The sequence below is a fragment of the Prionailurus bengalensis genome, chromosome B4 (assembly GCF_016509475.1).
Source record: "Prionailurus bengalensis isolate Pbe53 chromosome B4, Fcat_Pben_1.1_paternal_pri, whole genome shotgun sequence".
In the NCBI taxonomy this organism is placed as follows: domain Eukaryota; kingdom Metazoa; phylum Chordata; class Mammalia; order Carnivora; family Felidae; genus Prionailurus; species Prionailurus bengalensis.
The window spans coordinates 24,962,279-24,985,040 of record NC_057358.1 but is presented as its reverse complement, the minus strand read 5'-3'; the positions used below and the strand labels follow the sequence as shown (position 1 = coordinate 24,985,040).

Genomic DNA, 22,762 nt, shown 5'->3' with positions numbered 1-22,762 from the left:
AGGGGACACCTATTGCCTTGTCTGGGAGAAGCCTCTGCAAAGTCTTCCAGCATGGGGTACGTGCTAGTACTTACGAGGCAAGGCTGGGCCTACAGAGCTACACCCATGAGGACTTAGTGGGGTCTGCAGAATTGACATCCTCACGGGTATACAACCTGATGTCCCTATCTTATCTTAGTGTCTAGATATTCTCAGTGGCCCTGAACTTGGGATAGTATACTTGCCTTGGCTGAGCACTTAAACATCCCTGGCACTCTGCAACTCTATCAGATCTTCAATTTATTCTTTCAGTTTCTGCTCTTCCATTGCAGGTTAGGGCCTCTGTGTGAACTTCCAAAGAGGTCCTGTAGCACTTAACCTTTGCTGCTTGTTAACTTCTGCCACTTTCTCATTATCCTAATCCAGGATAAAGATACAACTTTGCAGTACCCAGATAGCTTTTTAAAACAGCTTTGTTGAAATACAATTCATATATAATTTGCCTGTTTAAAGTGGACAATTCAATTGTTTAGAAATTCACAGAATTGTGCGACTATCAGCACGATCAATTTTGACATTTTCATTACCCCAGAAAGGAACCCTATACCCACTAGCAGTTACTCTCCATTTCTTTCCAACCCTTTGACCCTGGGTAACCACTAACCTATTTTTTGTCTTGATAGATTTTCCTCTTTTGGACATTTCATATACATGGAATTAAAGAGGGGCCTGGATTGTTCAGTCAGTGAAGTGTCCAACTTTGGCTTGGGTCACGCTCTCATGGTTTGTGAGTTTGAGCCCCTCATCGGGCTGTCTGCTGTCTGCATGGAGCCCACTTCTGATCCTCTGTCCCCCCACCCCCGCTCTGTCGCTGCCCTACTTGCTCTCTTTCTCAAAAAAAAAAAGTCTTAAAAAAGTATAAGAAAATAAAAATTAAAAAATGAATGATATGTTGTCTTTTATGACTGGCTTTTTTCACTTAGCAAAATGTTTTCAGTTATATCCGTTATATTAGTTTCCTAGAGCTGCTGCAACTAATTATCATAAAGAACACAAACTTGGTGGCTTAAAAGAACTGAAATTTATTCTCACAGTTCTAGAAGCCAGTATTCTGAAATCATGGTGTCTGCAAGGCCATACTTTGTCCAAAACATCTAGTATAGAATCCTTCCTTGCCTCTTCCAGTTTCTGATGTGGGGCATCAGTGTAACCTCTACCTGTTTTCACATGGTTTTCTCCTGTTTTCCCTGTCTTTCCTCTGTGTCTTTTGTAAGGATATGTCAGTGAATTTATAGCCAACCAGATAATCCAGGATGATCTATCTCAAAATCCATAAGTACATCTACAAAGACCTTTTTTCCAAAGGTCACATTCACAGCTTCCAGGAGTGAGGACATGGACATATCTTTTGGAGGGACACCTTTCAACCCACTGTATCCATGTTGCAGCATTTATTAGTACTTAGTTCCTTTTATGGCCAGATCACATTCTATTTTATGGATATGCCACATTTTGTTTATCCATTTTTCACTTGAACATTTAAGCTGTTTCCACTTTTTTTGCTATTATGAACAACGTAGCTGTGAACATTTGTATGGATTCATGTTTTCATTTCTCTTGGTATATATATATTTAGAGAAGTGGGTCTACCATTTTATAGATATGTTCCGTCCATATCTTTCAAAGTTCCTGTACCTGGAATTTTTTTTCAAGGTCACAACTGCTTTGTGCTAGGGAATACCCATGCCCCATGTGCCACTCACAATGGTGTTGTTTTTGGCTGTAAGGCAGTCTCAAAACCTGTTTCCTCAGACCACTCCCAGCACCACTTGTGTTTGTGGAGTCCTCAAATAAGCAGATGCTTAGGCAGGACTAGATGTGAAAGAGATTTACTAGGGAAATCTCTATGAAGGAAAAAGGGGAGTGTGGTTATCAGTAGAGTAATGGTTGCCAAAGATGTCCACATCCTAATTATTGGAGCCTGTGAATGTTGATACCATGGCAAGCAAGGCTATTAAGGTTGCAGATGGAATTAAGTTTACTAATAAGTTGCTAAAATGATTACGCTGGATTATCCAGGCAGGTCTAATGTAATCACAAGGGTCCTTTAAATGAAGAAGAGGGAGATGGAAGTGTCAGAATGGTGTGAGAAAGACTCGACAGGCCATTACTGGCTCTGAAGATGGAAGGGAGCTATGAGCCTAGGAATCCTCTAGAAGTTGGAAAAGACAAGAACATGGATTCTTCTCTAGAACCTTCAGAAAGGAATGCAGCCTTGCCAACAGCTTGGCTTTAGTGGGATTTTCAGACCTCTGACCTCCAGAACTCAAGTGGGTTCTCCAGTGTGCTTAGGACTGGGGGGTTCTTGGGCCACAGGGCTGTCAGTGCTAAGACCAAGTCTTTGTCCCAGGGTGTACGCAACATACCGCACATCTCTTTAATCCCTTCTAGGAAAATTTCTGCTTACGAAAGCAGTTTATGACTAGAGAATTTTTTCACCATCTTTGTACCCCCTCTAGCCATATTCCCCACCTATCCAGAGCAGACACCATCTGTGATTGAGATTCCTTAGGCAGAAGGGGATATTTGTAACTCTTCTTCTTCTTTTTTTAATTTATTTTTTGAGAGAGCATAAGCAGGGGAGGGACAGAGACAAAGGGAGACAGAGGATCCGAAACAGGCTCTGTGCTAACAGCACAGAGCCCAATGTGGGGCTTGAACTCACAAAACACAAGATCATGACCTGAGCTGAAGTCAGATGCTCAACCAACTGAGCCACCCAGGTGCCCCCGTATCTTTTCTTTGTAACTTTCAAAGATTGAAACTCAGATTAGCGGGGGGCACCTGGTTTTCAGTCTGTTAAGTGTCTGACTCTTGATTTCGGTTTAGGTCACGATCTGATAGTTTATGAGTTCAAGTCCCATGCTGGGCTCTGCGCTGACAGCACAGAGACTGCTTGGAATTCCCTCTCTCCCTCTCTCTCCGCCGCTCCCCTGTGCTCTCTCTCTCTCTTTCTCTCAAAATAAATAAATAAAATAAACTTTAAAAATCTTAAAAAAAAAATCTCAGATTAGGAATACAATTTAAATTTTCAGCTTGGTCTTGTTTTTTTTTTCCCTACACTTCTCCCCTATGGAATCTGTATGAATTCTGAAGTCTTTTTCTGCTATAACAGTATGAAACATGATTTTTCATCAAAATTAAGAATTTTAATTTTTTTAATGTTTATCTTTGAGAGAGAAAGAGCAAGAGCACAAGTGGGGGAGGGGCAGAGAGAGACAGGGAGACTTTGGATTTGAAGCAGGCCCCAGGCTCTGAGCTGTCAGCACAGAGCCTGAGGTGGGGCTCGAACTCACCACAAGATCATGACCTGAGCTGAAGTCAGATGCTTAACCCACTGAGCCACTCAGCCAACCCCGAAATTAAAAATTTTCAAAATTGAACCATTGTCATAGCAGAGCTAATACTGGCAACTTGCCATTCTACCTGGTGGGTGCTGTGCTCTCCCGATCCGTGAAAATTTTATACCAGGCTTCACCTTGCTACAGTCACAAATTTCTTATCACTGTCATTTCATAGTTTTGACTTACAACCGTGACAGCTTCTTGCAGATAACCAAGATTATTTCAAAATAACATAAAAAGAAGACTTTTTGTTCTTCCTGAAAAGCCTTTAGCAACCAACTTCTCCAGTTGCCTTTATATTTTGTCTCATTTTCTTCCATCTTCTTCCAACTCTGTCTTTGTCATCACCTGGTTGATAATTTCTAGGAGTTACACAGACATAACTAACATCTCAGGCTTAAGAACAGCTGGTCTTTAACATGCTTTCAGGACTGTGAAGAGTAGCAAAACTTAAGGGGAGGGCCTTAAATCCTTTCTGCTCTGCAGAAAAGATGAAAGGTGAATGATAAGCACATTTAAGTGAAATGTATCCACTTAAACATAGTAAGATGGCAGCTACAGAGAGACTAGCACTATACATCTGTTTCCTTCAGAGTCCAGGTGATATATTCTTTCTTTGAATTGTAACCACTGCTATTTAAATCCAGGACCTACTCAGGAGATGCCCATCTTTTCACAAAAACATCCTGATTTGATCTGACCACTTGGTAAGTTCACAAGACAATATAAGAAGAGAAACAAGAGATCTGGAAAATGGGAAAGAGATTTTTCACTTTTTTGCAACATCAAATAATCTATTTCATTATTTTTAACTCCAATAAAAGACTGCATCTGATTACTAATGGTAAAATTCAACTTAGAAACTCCATTAGAGGTGTGCAGTAAACAAGACACAGGTTTGTTTTTTTTTTTTAATGTTTATTTATTTTTGAGAGAGACAGACAGAACACGAGCAGGGGAGGGGCAGAGAGGGAGACACAGAATCTGAAACAGGCTCCAGGCTCTAAGCTGTCAGCACGAAGCCCGACGCGGGGCTCAAACCCACGAACTGTGAGATCATGACCACAGCCTAAGTCAGATGCTTAACCGACTGAGCCACCCAGAAGCCCCAAAAAACACAGCTTGAATACATTCTTCCTAAGGGAAAACACAGTCACCCACTTTACATGGTCCTAACACATAATTAATGGAAACTGTGGCGTTTACTTGTGCAAATTTGGGGAGTAGAGAATTTGGCATGGATCTGATTAATGATTACAGGAAGTCTTTAAATAGTTAAAGGCTTTTAAATTTTAATTTTAATACTTAATTTAAACATTTAATTTTAAATATTTAAAGTTTGATCCACCTGCCTCTCCATCTGCCCCATTCTCTATGAAGTCCATCTCTAATTTAAAAAAAAAATTTTTTTTTTCAACGTTTATTTATTTTTGGGACAGAGAGAGACAGAGCATGAACGGGGCAGGGGCAGAGAGAGAGGGAGACACAGAATCAGAAGCAGGCTCCAGGCTCTGAGCCATCAGCCCAGAGCCCGACGCGGGGCTCAAACTCACGGACCGCGAGATCGTGACCTGGCTGAAGTCGGACGCTTAACCGACTGCGCCACCCAGGCGCCCCAGTCCATCTCTAATTTTAAAATCAAGTCTGGAATCTCCCAGCACTACAAATAGATATATGAAAAATTCACAAAATTGTCTCCTGAGGTTGAATTTTAAGAGACTTTCATTAATAGTAACAAATGTATGTAAGACATTTAATTTAGAACATGAATGGTAGCAATCAGTTGATCAAAGATAAAGCACATCTTCTATGAAACCAATCCAGAACACCTTAAAGAATTTCATGCTAGAGGTCTTAATCTTTTCATTTGATGGGTCCTTCTGTGCGCCAGACACTTTATAAGCCTGGCACACAATCCTACCTTGCATTCTTTATCTTCTAAGAAGAAATCAGATATTCCTCTATAATACATTCCAGTCACTTAAAAGGTATCTCCTTTACTGTTGTACTCACTAGGATATTTTCAGAAATGAAAATCACCTAATAGTCTCTATAGCATTATTTAACCTTCTAGGGAGAGTTTAATCCATCTATTCCAGTGCTCTGCCCAATGGTGAGATAATCAGGATAATAAACCTATGAGTGCCTATTATTCTTTCACTCACCGAAAACTTATTAGCTGACTACCTAAAAAGCACTTCTATTAGTCCTAGAGATAACATGTTCAAGATTGCTTCCTAGAACTCACCATCAGGTGGTAGGATGTCAACCGAGAAACAATTAGAGAACAGCTTGTTGCCAAAGTACACATGTAATGCCTGGAGAAACCGCGAAAACAGCTGGACATAAACCTTAATAGAAGGGCTGGAGAGAAAGAAAGACTATGAAATCACCAGCATACAGATAGAAGAATATGGAGAGAAGATAAGAGAACCAAGGAAATAACCTTAGAGTTTACCAGTATGAAAGGGAGAGCAAAGAAGGACACCACAAGGTAATTCCTGAATTTTAACATAATCATAGAATGTTAGCAACAGAGTAAAGGGGGAAATAAGAGCTGTGACCAACTAAAAGTGGTCATCAGAAAGGACTTTCCTTGCCTTATTAATTTAGCAATAAAATAAGTAAATAATTCTGGTAAATCCTTGGATTAGCTCTTTCAATATTGAAAGTACTCATTTTGGGGCGCCTGGGTGTCTCAGTCGGTTGAACGTCCAACTTTGGCTTAGGTCATGATCTCACAGTTCGTGAGTTCAAGCCCCACATGAGGCTCATTGCTGTTAGTGCAGAGCCCACTTTAGATACTCTGTCCTCTCTGTGCCTCTCCCCTACTCACTCATGTTTTCTCTCTCAAAAATAAACAAAATAAACCCAGTATTAATTTTTTAAGGTTTACTTATTTTTTAAGTTTATTTATTTATTTTGAGAGCGACTGAGCACATGGGAAAGAGGCAGAGAAAGAGACGGAAAGAGAGGGAGAGAGAGAGAGAGAGAGAGAGAGAGAGAGAGAGAGAGAGAGAATTTCAAGCAGGCTCCCAATGTGGGGCTTGAACTCATGAAGTGTGAGATCATGACCTGAGCCAAAGTCGGGCATCAACCAACTGAGCCACCCAGGCACCCCAAAACGATAGAATTTTGGTAACAAATCGGGGGAAGTAACAACCAAATTAGGGGAATTCTAAATTAGGAATTTTAAGGGAAAAAAATAGTAAGCTATAAAAAGTACAATAGAAAAATCATATAAAAATACCAAGATAATACAAGTTTTGTTTAAAAAGTTAAAGGTGACTGGGGGCGCCGGGGTGGCTCAGTCGGTTAAGCGTCCGACTTCAGCTCAGGTCATGATCTCACAGTCTGTGAGTTCGAGCCCCGCGTCGGGCTCTGTGCTGACAGCTTAGAGCCTGGAGCCTGCTTCACATTCTGTGTCTCCCTCTCTCTGCCCCTCCCCTGCTCATGCTCTGTCTCTGTCTGTCTCAAAAATAAACAAAAACATTAAAAAAGTTAAAAATGACATATTCACATACATATTCTACACACAATTGTGATAGAACTATTTCAGATTTTGAGAAATCACATGAATGGAATTGTAGCCACAAAAAAAGCGTTTAAACAAAAATCTTTTATCTTTAAAATTTTTTTTAGTAATTTCTATACCTAACGTGGGACTTGGAACTCACAACCCTGAGATCAAGAGTCACACACTCTTCCGACTGAGCCATGCAAGCGCCCCCGAAATCTTATTATATGTAACCACTATTTTGAATTTTTTTTTTCAACGTTTATTTATTTTTGGGACAGAGAGAGACAGAGCATGAACGGGGGAGGGGCAGAGAGAGAGGGAGACACAGAATCGGAAACAGGCTCCAGGCTCTGAGCCATCAGCCCAGAGCCTGACGCGGGGCTCAAACTCACGGACTGCGAGATCGTGACCTGGCTGAAGTCGGACGCTTAACCGACTGCGCCACCCAGGCGCCCCTGTAACCACTATTTTGGACTCATGGGATATAATCAGATGGCAACATCACCTCCCATTAGCAAATATTCAGGTATTTTTCTCCCAATCCAAGTTGAAAAATCTTTCAAGTAATGGAACGTCCATAGAATTGTTTTAACTCACAAAGCACTGAAACAGAATGTCCAGCCAGCCCTGTAAAATTAGAAAATCACCGCAAGTCAAAGTTAATCAGCCAGGCCAGGCTACAGGCTAACCACCTGCAGCAGGGGTAGAAGGCTGGCATGGTCCTTTTCTCCTTTCCTGCCTAATTCCATCCCTCCTCTCTCAGCTGGTTAACTATGGTCTGACCTTGCAGGGTCAACTGTAAGGGGTGGTTGAGTTATCTGGCTGACACTTCGTAAAATGGTTTTGAGCATGCTGGATTGGGCATGCGTGCATTCATTCATTTGTTTATTTTACGGTTTTGGTGTGTGTGTGTTTTGTTTGTTTGTTTTTAGTAACCTCATATCCAACGTGGGGCCTGAACTCATGACCCCTGAAATCAAATGTCACATGCTCTAGGAGCACCTGGGTGGCTCAGTTGACTGAGTGTCTGACTCTTCATTTTGCTTAGGTCATGATTTCATGGTCCATGGGATTGAACCCTGAGTAGGGCTCCCTGCTGACAGCACGGATAATCCCTGCTTGGGATTCTCTCTCCAGCTCTCTCTGCCCCTCCCTCACTCACACATATGCACACACTCTCTGCCTCTCAAAATAAATGAACATTAAAAAAAAGAGAGAGGGAGTCACATATTCTACCTGATAAGCCAGCCAGGCACCCAAGCAATTATTTAAAAAAATTTTTTTTAATGTTTACTTATTTTTGACAGAGAGAGAGAGAGAGAGAGAGAGAGAGAGAGAGAGCGCGCATGAGCAGGGGAAGGGCAGAGAGAGAGAGAGAGGGAGACACAGAAGAGAGAGAGAGAGAGAGGGAGGGAGAGAGAGAGAGAGAGAGACAGACAGACAGAGCATGAGCAGGGGAAGGGCAGAGAGAGAGAGAGAGAGGCACAGAATCCAAACCAGGCTCCAGGCTCTGAGCTGTCAGCACAGAGCCAGACACGGAGCTCAAATTCGCAAGCTGTGAGATCATGACCTGAGCCAAAGTTGGACACTTAACCAACTGAGTCACCCAGGCATCCCCCGCCCTGCAATTATTTTAAAGTTGACTTTCTCTCAGGGGCATTCCTGTACTCATAGCTGTCTTCACCTGCAACTCCCCTGACCTGAGTTAATGCAATCCATTCTTGTGGGTTTTCTTTCTTCTTAGCTTTCAAGGAATCCAGAGATCCACTTTGGACTATCCTCTTCTGAGGCCTCTTTGTACCTCTAAGCAACCCTTTTGTATGGTAAATGGATCCCCCACAATGGTTCTCTCTCCTTCATTCTTGACAAATATCTGGTCCTTCATAAGCACTCAAGCAGTTTTTGTCAAACCAAATGCTGAGAGTGCGGGATGGTCTCAACACATTAGGATTCTTCTCCCTTCATTAGGCAAAGCACCTTATCCACCCTCTCAGCTTTCCTGAGTATAAGTCAAAAACTTATATTTCCAGAACTGCAAGAGACTCATATCAAGCCCTTCAAATTAGTTTGTTTTTTAATTTTTCAGTTTATTTACTTATTTTGAGAAAGAGAGTGAGAGTAAGCAAGAGAGGGACAGAGAAAGAGAGGGGGAGAGAGAGAGAGAGAGAGAGAGAGAGAGAGAGAGAATCCCAAGCGGGCTCTGCACTGCCAGAGTAGACCCCGATGTGGAGCTCGAACTCACGAACTGTGAGATCATGACCTGAGTCAAAGTCAAGAGTCAGATGCTTAACCAACTGAGCCACCTAGGCGCCCCCCCCCCCCCAATTAGGTTTTATGAGAAATGAGTACCTTCTCACCCTTCTCCTTTGGCAGCTTTAAATTAGCTGTTTTCTTTCCTATTAAATGCATTCTCAAATTCAGAACAGATTACCTACTCATTGTATTACTGTATGATGCAACTGACAGCAACATAGCATTTATATAGAACTTTATAAAGGAAGTCTGTGGTCTAAGTGGGGTGGGGGATCCACATTCTTGCTTATAAGAACTGGGATTCACTTGTGAAAAACTAGGGGCAGGAAAATTTGCATAGAAATAAAATCCTCAGTTCAAATGTATCAACTCTCCAAATTCTTATGACCACTACTAGGTGTTATTTTTTCAGTCCAAAGATCAAGTCTACATTCCACCAACATATTTTATTAAAATACTGCATACTTACAGTAAGAAATATAACCAGCTGGATTGAAGTAACTCAGTATTTACTTTAAAATGAATATAAACAAATACAAATATCTAAAATAAAACATGTATCCATTACCAAAAGTACTCAATTTAATAGATAGAGGTTACATGTCAAACGGTGGCATTCTGGTAGCTTTGAATGGATAGCTCTGCAAAGTTTACCAGTCCTCCCTAAGTCCATTCTTATTAAACAGCTTTGGTTGGAATATGATTCAAAATAAGTGAGGGAGATTCAGTACGATGAGGTGAGGAGGTTGACAAATCATTCCCACTTAAAAAACAAAACAAAACAAACTATGAAGTGGAATAAAAACCATTACAGCACTCTGGAACTAACTAAAGACCTGTAATAAACTAAGAAGTGTTTATTCATGAAAATCACTGAAATTTGGTAAGAGCTGTGTGAGTCTGTGGTGCTGTGCTCTCACTTTCCACGTCAGAACTTGCTGCCACTGTCAGAAGGGACTTGCTTGACCTGATGCAGAGTGAGTCAAAGTGGTGATCTCCACGCTAAGCACACAGAGTTATCTAGACTGAGGGTGCAGTCCTGTCTGGGGCAAACAAGGTAAGAGTAGCAAGGTATTTCACTGGAAGTTCTGGGAGGTAAGACAGCCATCTGGAGTTGATAAGCACTCCATATACTCCAGATTTACCAGAGGCATGCAGAGTAGAAACTGAAGCTGGTTCAAACCACCCACGTATCCATGGTTGCCAAGGCGTGCACATACACAAAAAAGGAGAAGCAAAAAGCCTGTTAGAAAGCAAAAACCAGAGCAGTCTTGAAAATGACCCAAATGTTGAATGGACTTGCAAGCCCACACAGATCCATCAGCAGAGTGGAAAGCCTGAATGATGCGGTTTGAACACAACTTCTGTCCAATCTTTGCCTAAATGCTAAGCTAGGCAGGCACAGCAGCAACCCTCAGGAAGCAAGATCTTAAAAATTTTAAAAATGAACAAGAGACATCAATGGCTGCACACTGTAGTAGAGAGGAACTTCATAAATTAACTGGAAGCAAGTTACTGTTACTAAAGCAGAATCCATAATTGCTACATTATCTGTAATTCAACAAGATTACAAAGCAAAGAAACAAGAAAGTATGACCCTCACTAAGGAAGAAAAGCATTACATAAAACTGCCTGAGTATTTCCAGATGGTAGATTTAGCAAAGATTTAAAAGCAGCTCTATGAACATGTTCAAAGAACTAACGGAAGCCATGTTTAAAGAATTAATGAAAACCATGATGAAAATGATGCAATGCAAGAAGAATCTCAATGAAAAGATACAAAGTAAATGAAAGAATTGAATGGAAACTTAGAGCAGAAAAATATAGTACCTGAAATGGAAAATTCAATTGATTTGAGATGGCAGAAGAATGAGTGAATTTAAGAATCAACAGAAATCATTCAATCTCAAAAGGACAGGGAGAAAAAACAATGAAGAAAACAAAGCCTCAGAGACCAGATTAACATTAAATGTACCAACAACACATGTCAGGAGAATCCCAGAAGGAATGGATAGAAAAGGACAGATACATGTATTTGAAGAAATAATTGCCAAAAATTGCTTAAATTTGATGAAAAATATTAATCTACACGTGAAGCTCAATAAATCCCAACTAGGAAAAACATAAGGAGATCCATACCTAAACACATCATCATAGTCAAACTGGTAAAAGACAAAGAGAAAACAAAACAAAACAAAACCTTGAGATCAGCAAGAGAAAAAAACCTATCACAAAGGGAGACCAGAATTACAATTAACATACGACTTCTTAACAAAAAATAATAGAGGCCAGCAGTCTGTGGGATAACATATTCAAAACGAGTGAATAAAAAAAAAATGTCAACCACGTATTCTATAGCCAGCAAAACTATCCCCCCTCAAAACACAAAGGCAAAATAAAAACCATTCTCAGCAAAGACTGAAGAAATAAAATTATATAAAGCACTAGTTACATCACTGTATTGTTGAGTTGCTGTAACATGCACAGATATAACATATGAAAATAAGGGCACAGAGAAGAAAATGAGATCTACTGAAATAAAGTTCCTCCATTTTACCAGAATTAACGCAGACTGATAAGATGCGCACAGTCATACCTAGGTCAACCAGTGATATGTAACTCAAAAAAGGAAGAACACAAGGATCTCTTCAGATATGAGAAACAGGAAACAAAAAGCACAACGGGAGATGTAAAGACAATTTATATCAATACTAAATTTGAATGAACTAAACACTCCATTCAAATAACAGAGATTGTCAGACTGGATCAAAAAAGCAAGATAAGGGAACTGTACTTAGAATATATATCTCTTACAACATGTAATAAGACAAACAACCCAAAAGTAATGGGGTGGTCTGAATGGACATTTCTCCAAAGAAAATATACAAATGGCCAATAAAAAAGGAGAGGATGCTCAATATCACTAGTGTAGATAAATGTAAATTAGATCCATGAGCTAGTATTTCATTCACACTAGAATGGCTTTATCAAAAAGAGAGACTATAAGTACTGTAGAAGATGTACAGAATGATGTAGATGCAGTTCATCAGGTTCTCAAAAAGGTAAACAGAAATTTACTACATGACCTAGCAATGTCAATATTAGAAGTCTATCCAAGAAAAATAAAAACATGCATCCACACAAAGACACGTGTACATACATACATATATACCAGAGAGGGGGAGAGGGAAGAAGAAAGGAGAAAAGAAAGGGAGAAAGGGAGGTGGGCAATTAACAAATGGGATGGTGTATCTGGACCAAGGGTATATAGGAGTTCCTTTTATTATTTTGGTAACATTTCTATAAATTTGAAATTAGATCAAAATTTAGAATTACATTAAAAAAAAGAGAAAAGGATATTGTATAGCAAACTCCCTCTATGAACTTCTTCAATGAAGACCATATACAGCTTAAAAGTTATTAGAAAACTGTAGATAATTTTAATAAAATCACTTCAAGAATATAATTTGGTTGTAAAACCAATACAATGAGCTCTAAAATAATTTTTCTATTGAGTTAAATAAAGTCATCTGTAAATCCTGTAACAACATGTTCATATTCACAAAATCTGAATGAAAAGCAAACACAACTTTCCATTTCTAACACAGGGTAATCCAAAGTTCACTTAGAAGGTACTGAGATTTGGGGTTAATTTTTCTTTCAATACCAAGCACAATTATATAGTTATTCAGAATTTGAAGTGAGTTACTTTTTATTTAACAAGATACTTGCTGCTTTGAAATAAATTTCATTAGTATGAGTGATAATGATGTTAAAAAAAAGACAATGAAAATGCAAGCTGCATTTCTAAAAGATTATAATCATTTAAATTCTGATGATAGCTAGATGTTTACAATTCTCTACTCTTTGACAGACAAAAACAAAAACAGAACTATTTTCTATATGGACAATCTGGAGCATAATTAAGTGCTTCCTAATGAAGTTTCCACTGACCTATATAGAAATATGGTTCACCAACAGCCAAATGGTATCATTTCTTTATCAAAGGTAAGTGGGACCAGCTAAACACAAAGACAATCCTTCAACAATTTTACTCTGCCAAGTACAAAATACTTCCCAAGAGCCCAAGGCACAATTTTAATTCACATCTGGTAAAGGAACCACCCATAAAATCATTACTTATTTTCAACTTAATAACTGACTGACATTGCTCAAACCAGCTGTTTTCAATCCTAATAGTTCTTTATTTTCTTTAACATATTTGCTATGGGCTGATAATTTGCAATAGGTGTCATCATGAGAATAACCAAAATTAGATTAAATGTGACAAAAGACTAACATAGAGTTTCAGACCCTTAAGTGATGATACTAAGTCAAGAATGGGAGAAAAGCATTGCAAAAGGAGACTACTGAAATGCTACTTATATATTCTTGCAGTAAAACCAGCAATGCATCCATTTTAAGAGTTATCATCTCACTTCCAATTTCTTTCCCTCAAGAACAATTTGAATTTCTTTGGCATCCAGGGTCTCATAGGTTAGTAAAGCTTCTGCTAGATTCTTATGCTCTTTTGCATGAGTCTTCAAGATGTGTTTTGCTCGTTCGTATGAGTCCTGAAATGGAAAAAGCAGGTATCTAAGAGGCAGAAAGGATAAGCAAAAACCATAAATAAGAAACAAACATTCTATTCTTAACCTGAAAATCTATCACATGGATAACTGAGGACTACTTAGACAAGGAGCTACATAAAGATATAAAAGTACACATTGTACTTACTTTTAAAGTAAGGTCTGTGAACAAAGAAATCTACTTCTCTATTCAATATACATGTGTAAAAAGGAAAGGGAGGTTTTGTTCCTTTTACCTTGTGAGATTTCACCCATTTGTACAATTGAAATGGCCAGAAAAGATCTACTTTTCTGTTCTTTTCCTTGGTAACAGCTCACTGTCAGTCTGTGACAACATCAATTGACCAACACCAAAAAGCATAGGTAGGTCAAAGAAACATAACACAATTATTACAAATAGACATCATCAGACATTCTGAATAAAACTTTTATGTTCCAGTGAAATAATCAAAATCAAGGAAAGTATAAAGTAGTACAAATTATCATGGAATATTATAACTAATAATCAGGGATGAATTAGTAGTAACTTTAAAAATTCTGCTGGAATGAAACTCTTACATGGTAACATGTAAGACAACTATTAGGTTTTTATACTTTTAAGTTTCATATTATTTGAACCTAAAATGTTACAAACTAGTAATCACTTCCATTAATAACGACAAAAGTGTGCCATTTAGTGGAAAGAGTACCTTCTTGCCTTCCTAATCTTACCATTTCAGAAAAAGAATCCAACTTTTATTATGGTTTTTAAGTTTTCACAAATGTATTAGAGCAAAAAAGGAGTATTTCCAATGCTCTAGGAATACTAGAGTATAATTTAGTCAAAATAACATAAATAATAAAAGAAAGAGAATGAAGTTTCTGGGAAGGCAGAGGAACTTCCTGTTCTGAAACACCTTCTAAACTTTTCCATTATATAAACTTTTCATATACTAAACTTCCTTAAAGCATTTCTTCTACCTTCTTGAGTTAATCAAAACCCGGCCATCCTAGAAGTGGCTGGGTGGCTCAGTTGGTTAAGCGCCTGACTTTGGCTCAGGTCATAATCTTGCAGTTTGTGAGCCTGAGCCCCACATCAGGCTCTGTGCTGACAGCTCAGAGCCTAGATCCTGCTTCAGATTCTGTCTCCGTCTCCTTCTGCCCCTCCCCTGCTCATGCTCTGTCTCTCTCTCTCAAAATAAATATTAAAAAAAAAAATTGTTTTTAAATAAACGCTGGCCCTCCTGGGGAGACTTCTAAGCCCTCAAGTGACAGTTATTAGTTCACTCTTATCCCAGACATTTCAGGGTAAAGAGCTGAGTTCTTTGTTCCCCTCACCATTGCCAGACCATTACATAAAGCAAGATTCCTTTGAAGTTTACACCATCTGACTATATAGCACTATCCAATATCCTTCGTTTTGCTATCTCCTACCCTTATTATAGTTCTCATTCACTAGACACCTGGCATTAACTCAGTCTTGTCCATTCCAAAACGTGCCATCATGCATATCCAAATGGCATGCACATATCCAACCTCTACACTAAGCACCAGACCCATGTATCCTGCCCAACTTGAAATCTTCACATGAACAATGAAATGACATTGAATGTGAAAAGACATTCACGTTCAACATGTATGAAACTGAGCTTGTGATCTACAAACTTCCCCCACCTTAGGCCATCATCTGCGTTTTCTCAGTAAACAGCACATACAACTATACAGCTACTGGGCATTTAAATAAAAAAGACTTTTGTTTTCAAAGACCTTTGTTCTTCATTCTCAGCACAGGCACACAGCTAACACAAAACAAATGATATTTGTTGAATAAAATATACATCAGAATGATACACCAATAAAGACTCAAATAACATCCCCCATTCTCACAGCACTATGGTTTCACAGCTAACGTAGAATATTTATAATTATTGATATAAACCATTCTTAGCCTATGGCCAGAATAAAACAAAGTTCCACTCTATGACCAGAGGATCCCAAATGACATATTAAAATCATAGTTGCAATGATGCACTTATCTTTATTTTATATATATATACACGTACATATATACACACACACACACACATATATACATATATATGTGTGTGTGTATATATATATATATATATACATATATATATATATATATATATATATATATATAGTGACATTTCTAAGGAATAGAGGACAACCAATATCCCTTGGAAGTACCTTACTATTTATGACTAGATAGATACATAAGCATAGAAAAATATGACTATTACCCTTAGAAGGATTCTAATTTCTTGTTCAATAGCAGATTGAGTTTCTGGACTCAGTTTCCCTGTATCACTGTAGGTCATAACTCCAAGCTAAAACAAATAAGAAGAAAGAAATTGAACAGAAAAACCCTAAACCACTAATAAATGTAACAGAGGATTATCCTATACTTAAGGAAACATTATAGGGAAAAGGAAGAAATTCAATATAAACACACCTTGAAGGCAAAGAAATTTCTTTATTCTTCTGAAAGTTTAAGACTAAATTAAAAGTATGAGCAAGAGAAAAAAATTAAAATTATACATATGATTCTGAGTACCCTGTTAGAAAACCTTCACAGCTATTCCTAATCTAGAAATCCACAATGCAGTGTATTAGCAGCGCTTCATGAAGCCACAGTGATAATGTAGGAAAGTGAAATATGCGAAAACGGTAAAGTAAGAAAGCTGAGCAAGTAGGTGTTTTATGTCATACGAAGAGAAATAGAAGATCTCAACATCTGCTTAGCTCATGAAATACTACCTACTACTATCCAGGTAGCTAGAATGGAAGGAGAATACTAAACTTTATCACTCAGACAACGACATTCAGTTTAGAATAAGCTGAGACGGGAAAAGTAAATGTTATCAATTTATAATGAGAACCCTCTCTCACAAAGAGGCACTTGGCAAATTATCATTTGATCCATGAGGAAGGAAGAAAATGAAGTATTATAGGGCTGCCTGGGTGGCTCAGTCAGTTAAGCATCAGACTTCGGCTCAGGTCATGATCTCACAGTACATGAGTTCAAGCCCTGTGTCAGGATCTGTGCTGACAGCTCAGACCCTGGAGGCTGCTTCAGATTCTGTGTCTACCCTCTCTCTCTCTGACCCTCCCCCGCTCACACTCTGTCTCTCTCTCAAAAATAAATAAACAGTGGGGCGCCTGGGGGGCGCAGTCGGTTAAGCGTCCGACTTCAGCCAGGTCACGATCTCGCGGTCCATGAGTTCGAGCCCCACGTCAGGCTCTGGGCTGATGACTCAGAGCCTGGAGCCTGTTTCTGATTCTGTGTCTCCCTCTCTCTCTGCCCATCCCCCGTTCATGCTCTGTCTCTCTCTGTCCCAAAAATAAATAAACGTTGAAAAATAAATAAACAGTAAAGAAAAAATTTTAAGTGGCTATTACCTTTTCACTCATTCCAAATTTGGTAACCATCCGCTTTGCTATTTTAGTTGCATTGTCAAAATCACTGGAAGCACCTAAATTTAAAAATATACAAAGAACTCAATTTTTAAAAAAAATCTTTAAATCAGCGAGCACAATTTGAACTAAAGCCATTTGTTACAGCCAACCTGTTGTAATATGGTCAGTTCCAAATATCAGCTCCTCAGCCACTCTTCCACCCATACTAACATCCATCTGTGCAAGCAGCTGGGCTCTAGTTTCATTCCATCTGTCATTCTCAGGCAACAGGGACACCTAGACAATCGGAAACAAAGAAAATCTTTAGATACTGCTTGAAATATTCATATTAATAATCAGAATTACCATTTGGCTCTCACTATTGTACTTAAAATCATGATGCTGACAGCTCTGAGACAATCAGTAGAAACGGTCATTGGGTGACTGATGACAAAACTGGCAGTACAAAAAATCAGAAAAATTATTAGAGAGCAAATATTCATTTTATATATGTAATAGACACATAACGCTGCAATAGGACAAACTTATCCCCGGGTACACATAAGTGCTTAAAATGTCTATCATTAGAAAGAGATGAGAATGAAATGTGTACTCAATGAGAAAAACCTTAGAAAAACTCTTGAACCGCCAACACAGTTTCTCTGTGGAGGGAAGAGCACAAAGACATATTTGAGAATGATCCTTTGGGGCGCCTGGGTGGCGCAGTCGGTTAAGCGTCCGACTTCAGCCAGGTCACGATCTCGCGGTCCGTGAGTTCGAGCCCCGCGTCGGGCTCTGGGCTGATGGCTCGGAGCCTGGAGCCTGTTTCCGACTCTGTGTCTCCCTCTCTTTCTGCCCCTCCCCCATTCATGCTCTGTCTCTCTCTGTCCCAAAAATAAATAAACGTTGAAAAAAAAAAAATTTATAAAAAAAAAAAAAAAAGAATGATCCTTTGCTGTCACTCCTTTGTTGTCAGAATGTTTCAGAAGAAAGCGATCCACAAACTTGGGAATTAGTTGAATTTTCTTTTAAATTATTTTCATCAACAATTCCCTTCATCAGCTTTTGGAGAGTGCTATGTGAAAGGAAAGCAAACAAATAAACAAACGCCACAAGATACTTACGTGTCCAAGCGTTGGGCCTCGTGGCATGATTGTAGCTTTGTTTATTGGCATTGCATCTTTAGTGTAATATGCAATAATAGCATGACCAGATTCATGATATGCTGTGATGGTTTTGTTTTTGTTATCAATTTCCACACTCCTACGTTCAGGCCCTAAGGATAAAATTTTAATTAATTCACTCCATTAGGAAGGTATAATTAGACAACTAAAACCCATCTGCCTTTAAGTAATTCTTAGTGTAACATGACTTAATACAATTAATGAATATTTTAAACAACAACTTTCCAAGTGACAAACAAAATTGTAAGAGCTATCATCTTAATCCTTACTATCAACAAGGGAAGTTTAATTCTAGAAAATAAATGTAAATTTTAACAGGAATGTCCTAACTAACCTGTTTTGAACTCAATCAAGATTTAAAATCAAATACTGAAAATTAGTAAAATTAGTATTTATTTAAAGGTTATTTACTTTGAGAGAGAGAAAGATCAGGTCTGTGTGAGCAGGGTAGGGGCAGAGAGAGAGAATCCCAAGCAGGCTCTGTGCTCTCAGGGCAGAGCCCAACGCGGGGTTTCATTTCACAAACCATGAGATCATGACCGGAGCCAAAATCAGGAGTTAGACACCTAACTGACTGAGCCAGGAAGGCGCCCCAGTTAAGTTACTCTTTTAGCAGCACTATCAGATAAAACACATGACACCCATGTCCCCAAACAGTATAATCATATAAACTGTATTTGTTCTTAAGAGGCCCAATTGTATGGCTATTTTTGAGTATATATTTTCTTGCTCCTGTACCTTTCTTTTTTATAACCTTTTTCTCAAAAAGAAGAATTTATTCTCTAACATAATGAACAGGGTAAGACAGGAAAAGAAAAAGAGAGAGGGAGAGAGAGACAGAGAAAACCTACCCATTAGAATTTTATCTTTGGAAAACTCTAGCTCCTTCATGGTAACCATTTCTTTTCCATCAACAGCTGCCTTTAATGCAGCCTGGTTCACAAGATTCTCCAACTCTGCTCCAGAAAAGCCAACAGTACCTCGAGCTATGATTTCTGGATCAACAGCTATGAAAATAGAAGACAACATTGAAATTCCAAAAGAGCTCTTCACAAACAACTCATATTCCAAAAGAAAAAAGCTATCCTCAACTAGAACTTAAAATATTTATCTCACTGCAACTACCAAATAAATTCACTTTATTAAATTCTAGAGGAAAAAAGCCCAAATTGCCACTAAATATATTATTAATATTGCCAACGGGACAAATCACAAAAGTTCTTAAATTTAAACAACTTTGTGAAAAACAAAGAAATGCAGAGTTGCCAGACATGATTTATAAACCTTCAAATTATGACCTAAATTGTTACTAGCCTAATCACAAACTGATAAAGTATACTCAAAGATAAAATATTGTTTTTATTTTCTGAATTTCATCTTTAAATACTTTATATGTATATAGTATTATATGTACATTTATAAAAGCTCTCATTATAGGAAACATATTTGGTTTAACAAATTTATTCACCTATCTTTGAAAATAGTACAGCGTGACAGCTGTGTTTATTATTTGAGTCCATAATATTTTCATGTGTTTTGTTTTACAGTTTGCCTCTTTTAGCCCCAAAGTGATTATATATGCTTCCTAGTATTTCATATTTTACATTCATCCCCAAAGCATTTATACATACATTTATCTTCAAGTATTACGTATCTGAACACTTGGAAGAAAACTTCCTTTAGAATCAGGATTCAAATGATAGAATCTCTTGTATATACAATTAATAAATAAACTTTAAAAAGGACATATAAATGGAGAGGAAAAAGGACATGTAAAACAAACTGGTCTTTGGAGAGATCTATCAAGTAAGGACCACAAACAGGGTGGAATGAAATATTACCATTTTTTATAGAGATTATTAATAATAAAGTTGGTGTTAATGGAATTAGACTTACACTGATCAAACTTTATTTTATTGAGATACCATTTCAAAATTTCTGTTCGACCTTTTACATCTGGTCTTGGAACTGTAACTTGCATGTCAAAACGACCAGGACGTATTAAGGCACTAAAAGGAGAATATAAAAAGAAAATATAAATTAATAATCTGACTATGATGAAGGTCCAATTAAATATGACTGACACTCTAAAGACAAGATGGAAAGATAATGGCAACTGAAGTTAGACTGGAGATTTGAGGGTTTTCATTTTAATTCCACCATACTTAATATGCAGTGTTATATTAGTTTCAGCTGTACAGTATAGTGATTGGACAATTCCATATTACCCAGTGTTCATCACGACAAATGTACTCCTTAATCCCCATCACCTATTTCACCTTAGATTGGAGTTTTGAGCATAAATATGCATACAACTCCTTTTAAAACACGGATCAAGGGACACCCGGGTGGCTCAGTCGGTTAAGCGTCTGACTTTGGCTCAGGTCATGATCTTGCGGTTCACGAGTTTGAGCACTCCGTTGGAAGCTATGCTGACAGGTTAGAACCTGGAGCCTGCTTCAGATTCTGTGTCTCCCTCTCTCTCTGCCCCTCCTCCACTCACACTCTGTGTATCTCTCTCCCTCTCACTAAAATAAACATTAAAAAAAATTTTAATAAACAAACAAATAAATAAAATATTAGGGGCGCTTGTGCAGCTCAGTCAGTTGAGTGTTCAACTTTGGTTCAAGCCATGATCTCCCAGTTTGTGGGTTCGGGTCCCACGTCAGGCTCTGTACTGACAGCTCAGAGCCTGGAGCCTGCTTCAGATTCTGTGTCTCCCTCTCTCTCTGCCCCTCCCCCCCCCCTCCTTCTCTCTCTCAAATAAACATTAAAAATTTTTTAACTAAATAAATAAACAAATAAGTAAGTAAGTAAGTACATACATACATACATACATACATAAATAAATAAAACATTAGGGGTGCCTGGGCAGCTCAGTCAATTGAGCATCCAACTGCGGCTCAAGTTGTGATCTCCCAGTTCTCAGGTTCGGGCCCCAGGTCAGGCTCTGTGCTGACAGCTCAGAGCCTGGAGCCTGCTTCAGATTCTGTGTGTGTGTGTATCTCTCTGTCCTTTCCCCACTTGTACTCTATTTCTCTCTCTCTCAAAACTAAATAAACAAAAAAAAAAATTTAAAAATAAATAAAACATAAAAAAAATTTAAAAACATGCCTCCCAAACAGTTTCAATAACCAGAAGGCAGAACAAAGTTTGATACAGATAGATAGCACACAACCCTCAAACAAAAACATGCAAGTCAGTCAACCAAGGAATCAGGTCATGATCTCCTGGTTTATGGGTTTGAGGCCCGTGTTGGGCTCTGCACTGACAGTTTCGAGCCTGGAGCCTGCTTTAGATTGTGTGTCTCCCTTTCTCTCTCTGCCCCTCTGCCAATTCTCCCCCCACCTCTGCTTCTCAAAAATCAGTAAACTTAAGAAAAATATGAGTAACTCAGGGGCACCTGGGTGGCTCAGTCCACTGAGCATCCTACTATTGATTTCAGCTCAAGTAATGACCTCACTGTTCTTGAGTTCAAGCCCCACGTTGGGCTCTGAGCTGACAGTGGTGAGCCTGCTTGGAATTCTCTCTCTCCCTCTCTCTCTCTGCCCCTCCCCTGCACTCACTCACTCTCTCTCTCTCAAAAATCAACATATTAAGAAAGAAAACAAGAGTAACTTCTATGATAAGTACAATAAAAATTTAAAACTGTAAGTTTCATTTTACAATTTTCTGCACCAGCCTAAAATTTTGTGACATAAAGTTTGTCAAAAGATTCTTTAAACAGCTCTACTGAGATATAATTAGCATATCACAGAATTTAAAGTAGATAATCCCATGGTTCATATATTCAGAGTTGTGCAGCTATCAACACTCTCATTTGAGTTATTAAATAATAAATTAGTAAATAATAAATATTTTTATTCCCCTACCCCAAAAGAAACCCCACAGTCACCAACAGTCACTCCCCATTCTTCCCACACTCTGGCAACCACTAATTTCCTTTCTGTTGCTATGGATTTGTTTGAGACATTTCATACAAATGAAACCATATGTGATGTTTTGAGATGGGCTTCCCTCTCTTTTAAAGTTCATCCATGTTCTAGTATGATCATTAGTTACCAAAGAAGTCTTTTCACACTTACTTATCTAATGCCTCTGGGAAATTTGTGGCTCCTATGATGATAACTCCTTCATTGGGCTTAAAACTATCAAAAAAGAAACAAAAGTACCTTTTCACTGAAAATTAAAAGAGTACACATATAGAAATGCTCTACACAAAACTGTTTATCATTAATTTTAGTAACAGCAAAGAAAAGGGAGTGATCTTGTTTATACCCAGGTGATAAGACATCTCTATTATTTTTTGAAAAAAACAAATGTTATTGGGCCAGAATACTTCAATAAAATTGCTAACAATAAATCACAAAGTCACCTACGATTACAGATCTTCACAAAGGCTTATTTGTATACCTGACTTATTTGTGAAAAATT

The 22,762-nt window shown here is 38.3% G+C and overlaps 1 protein-coding gene across 3 annotated transcripts in view; it reads right to left on the bottom strand.

The window, feature by feature from the left end:
• Window positions 1-434: 434 nt before the first annotated feature.
• YME1L1 (YME1 like 1 ATPase) overlaps window positions 435-22,762 on the bottom strand; it is a 63,106-nt gene continuing 40,778 nt past the window's right edge. For 2 of the 3 annotated variants that reach the window (XM_043563486.1, XM_043563488.1), the window contains 8 exons: window positions 22,414-22,476; window positions 20,225-20,337; window positions 19,180-19,335; window positions 18,269-18,420; window positions 17,315-17,441; window positions 17,148-17,221; window positions 15,989-16,075; window positions 9,584-13,730 (listed from right to left, as the gene is read on the bottom strand). In XM_043563486.1, the coding sequence (XP_043419421.1) occupies window positions 13,587-13,730; window positions 15,989-16,075; window positions 17,148-17,221; window positions 17,315-17,441; window positions 18,269-18,420; window positions 19,180-19,335; window positions 20,225-20,337; window positions 22,414-22,476 (916 nt within the window). In that variant the 3' untranslated portion in view covers window positions 9,584-13,586. Of the gene's footprint in view, window positions 3,130-9,583; window positions 13,731-15,988; window positions 16,076-17,147; window positions 17,222-17,314; window positions 17,442-18,268; window positions 18,421-19,179; window positions 19,336-20,224; window positions 20,338-22,413; window positions 22,477-22,762 lie in introns of those variants that run through there. The other variant, XM_043563487.1, reaches the window with a different exon arrangement.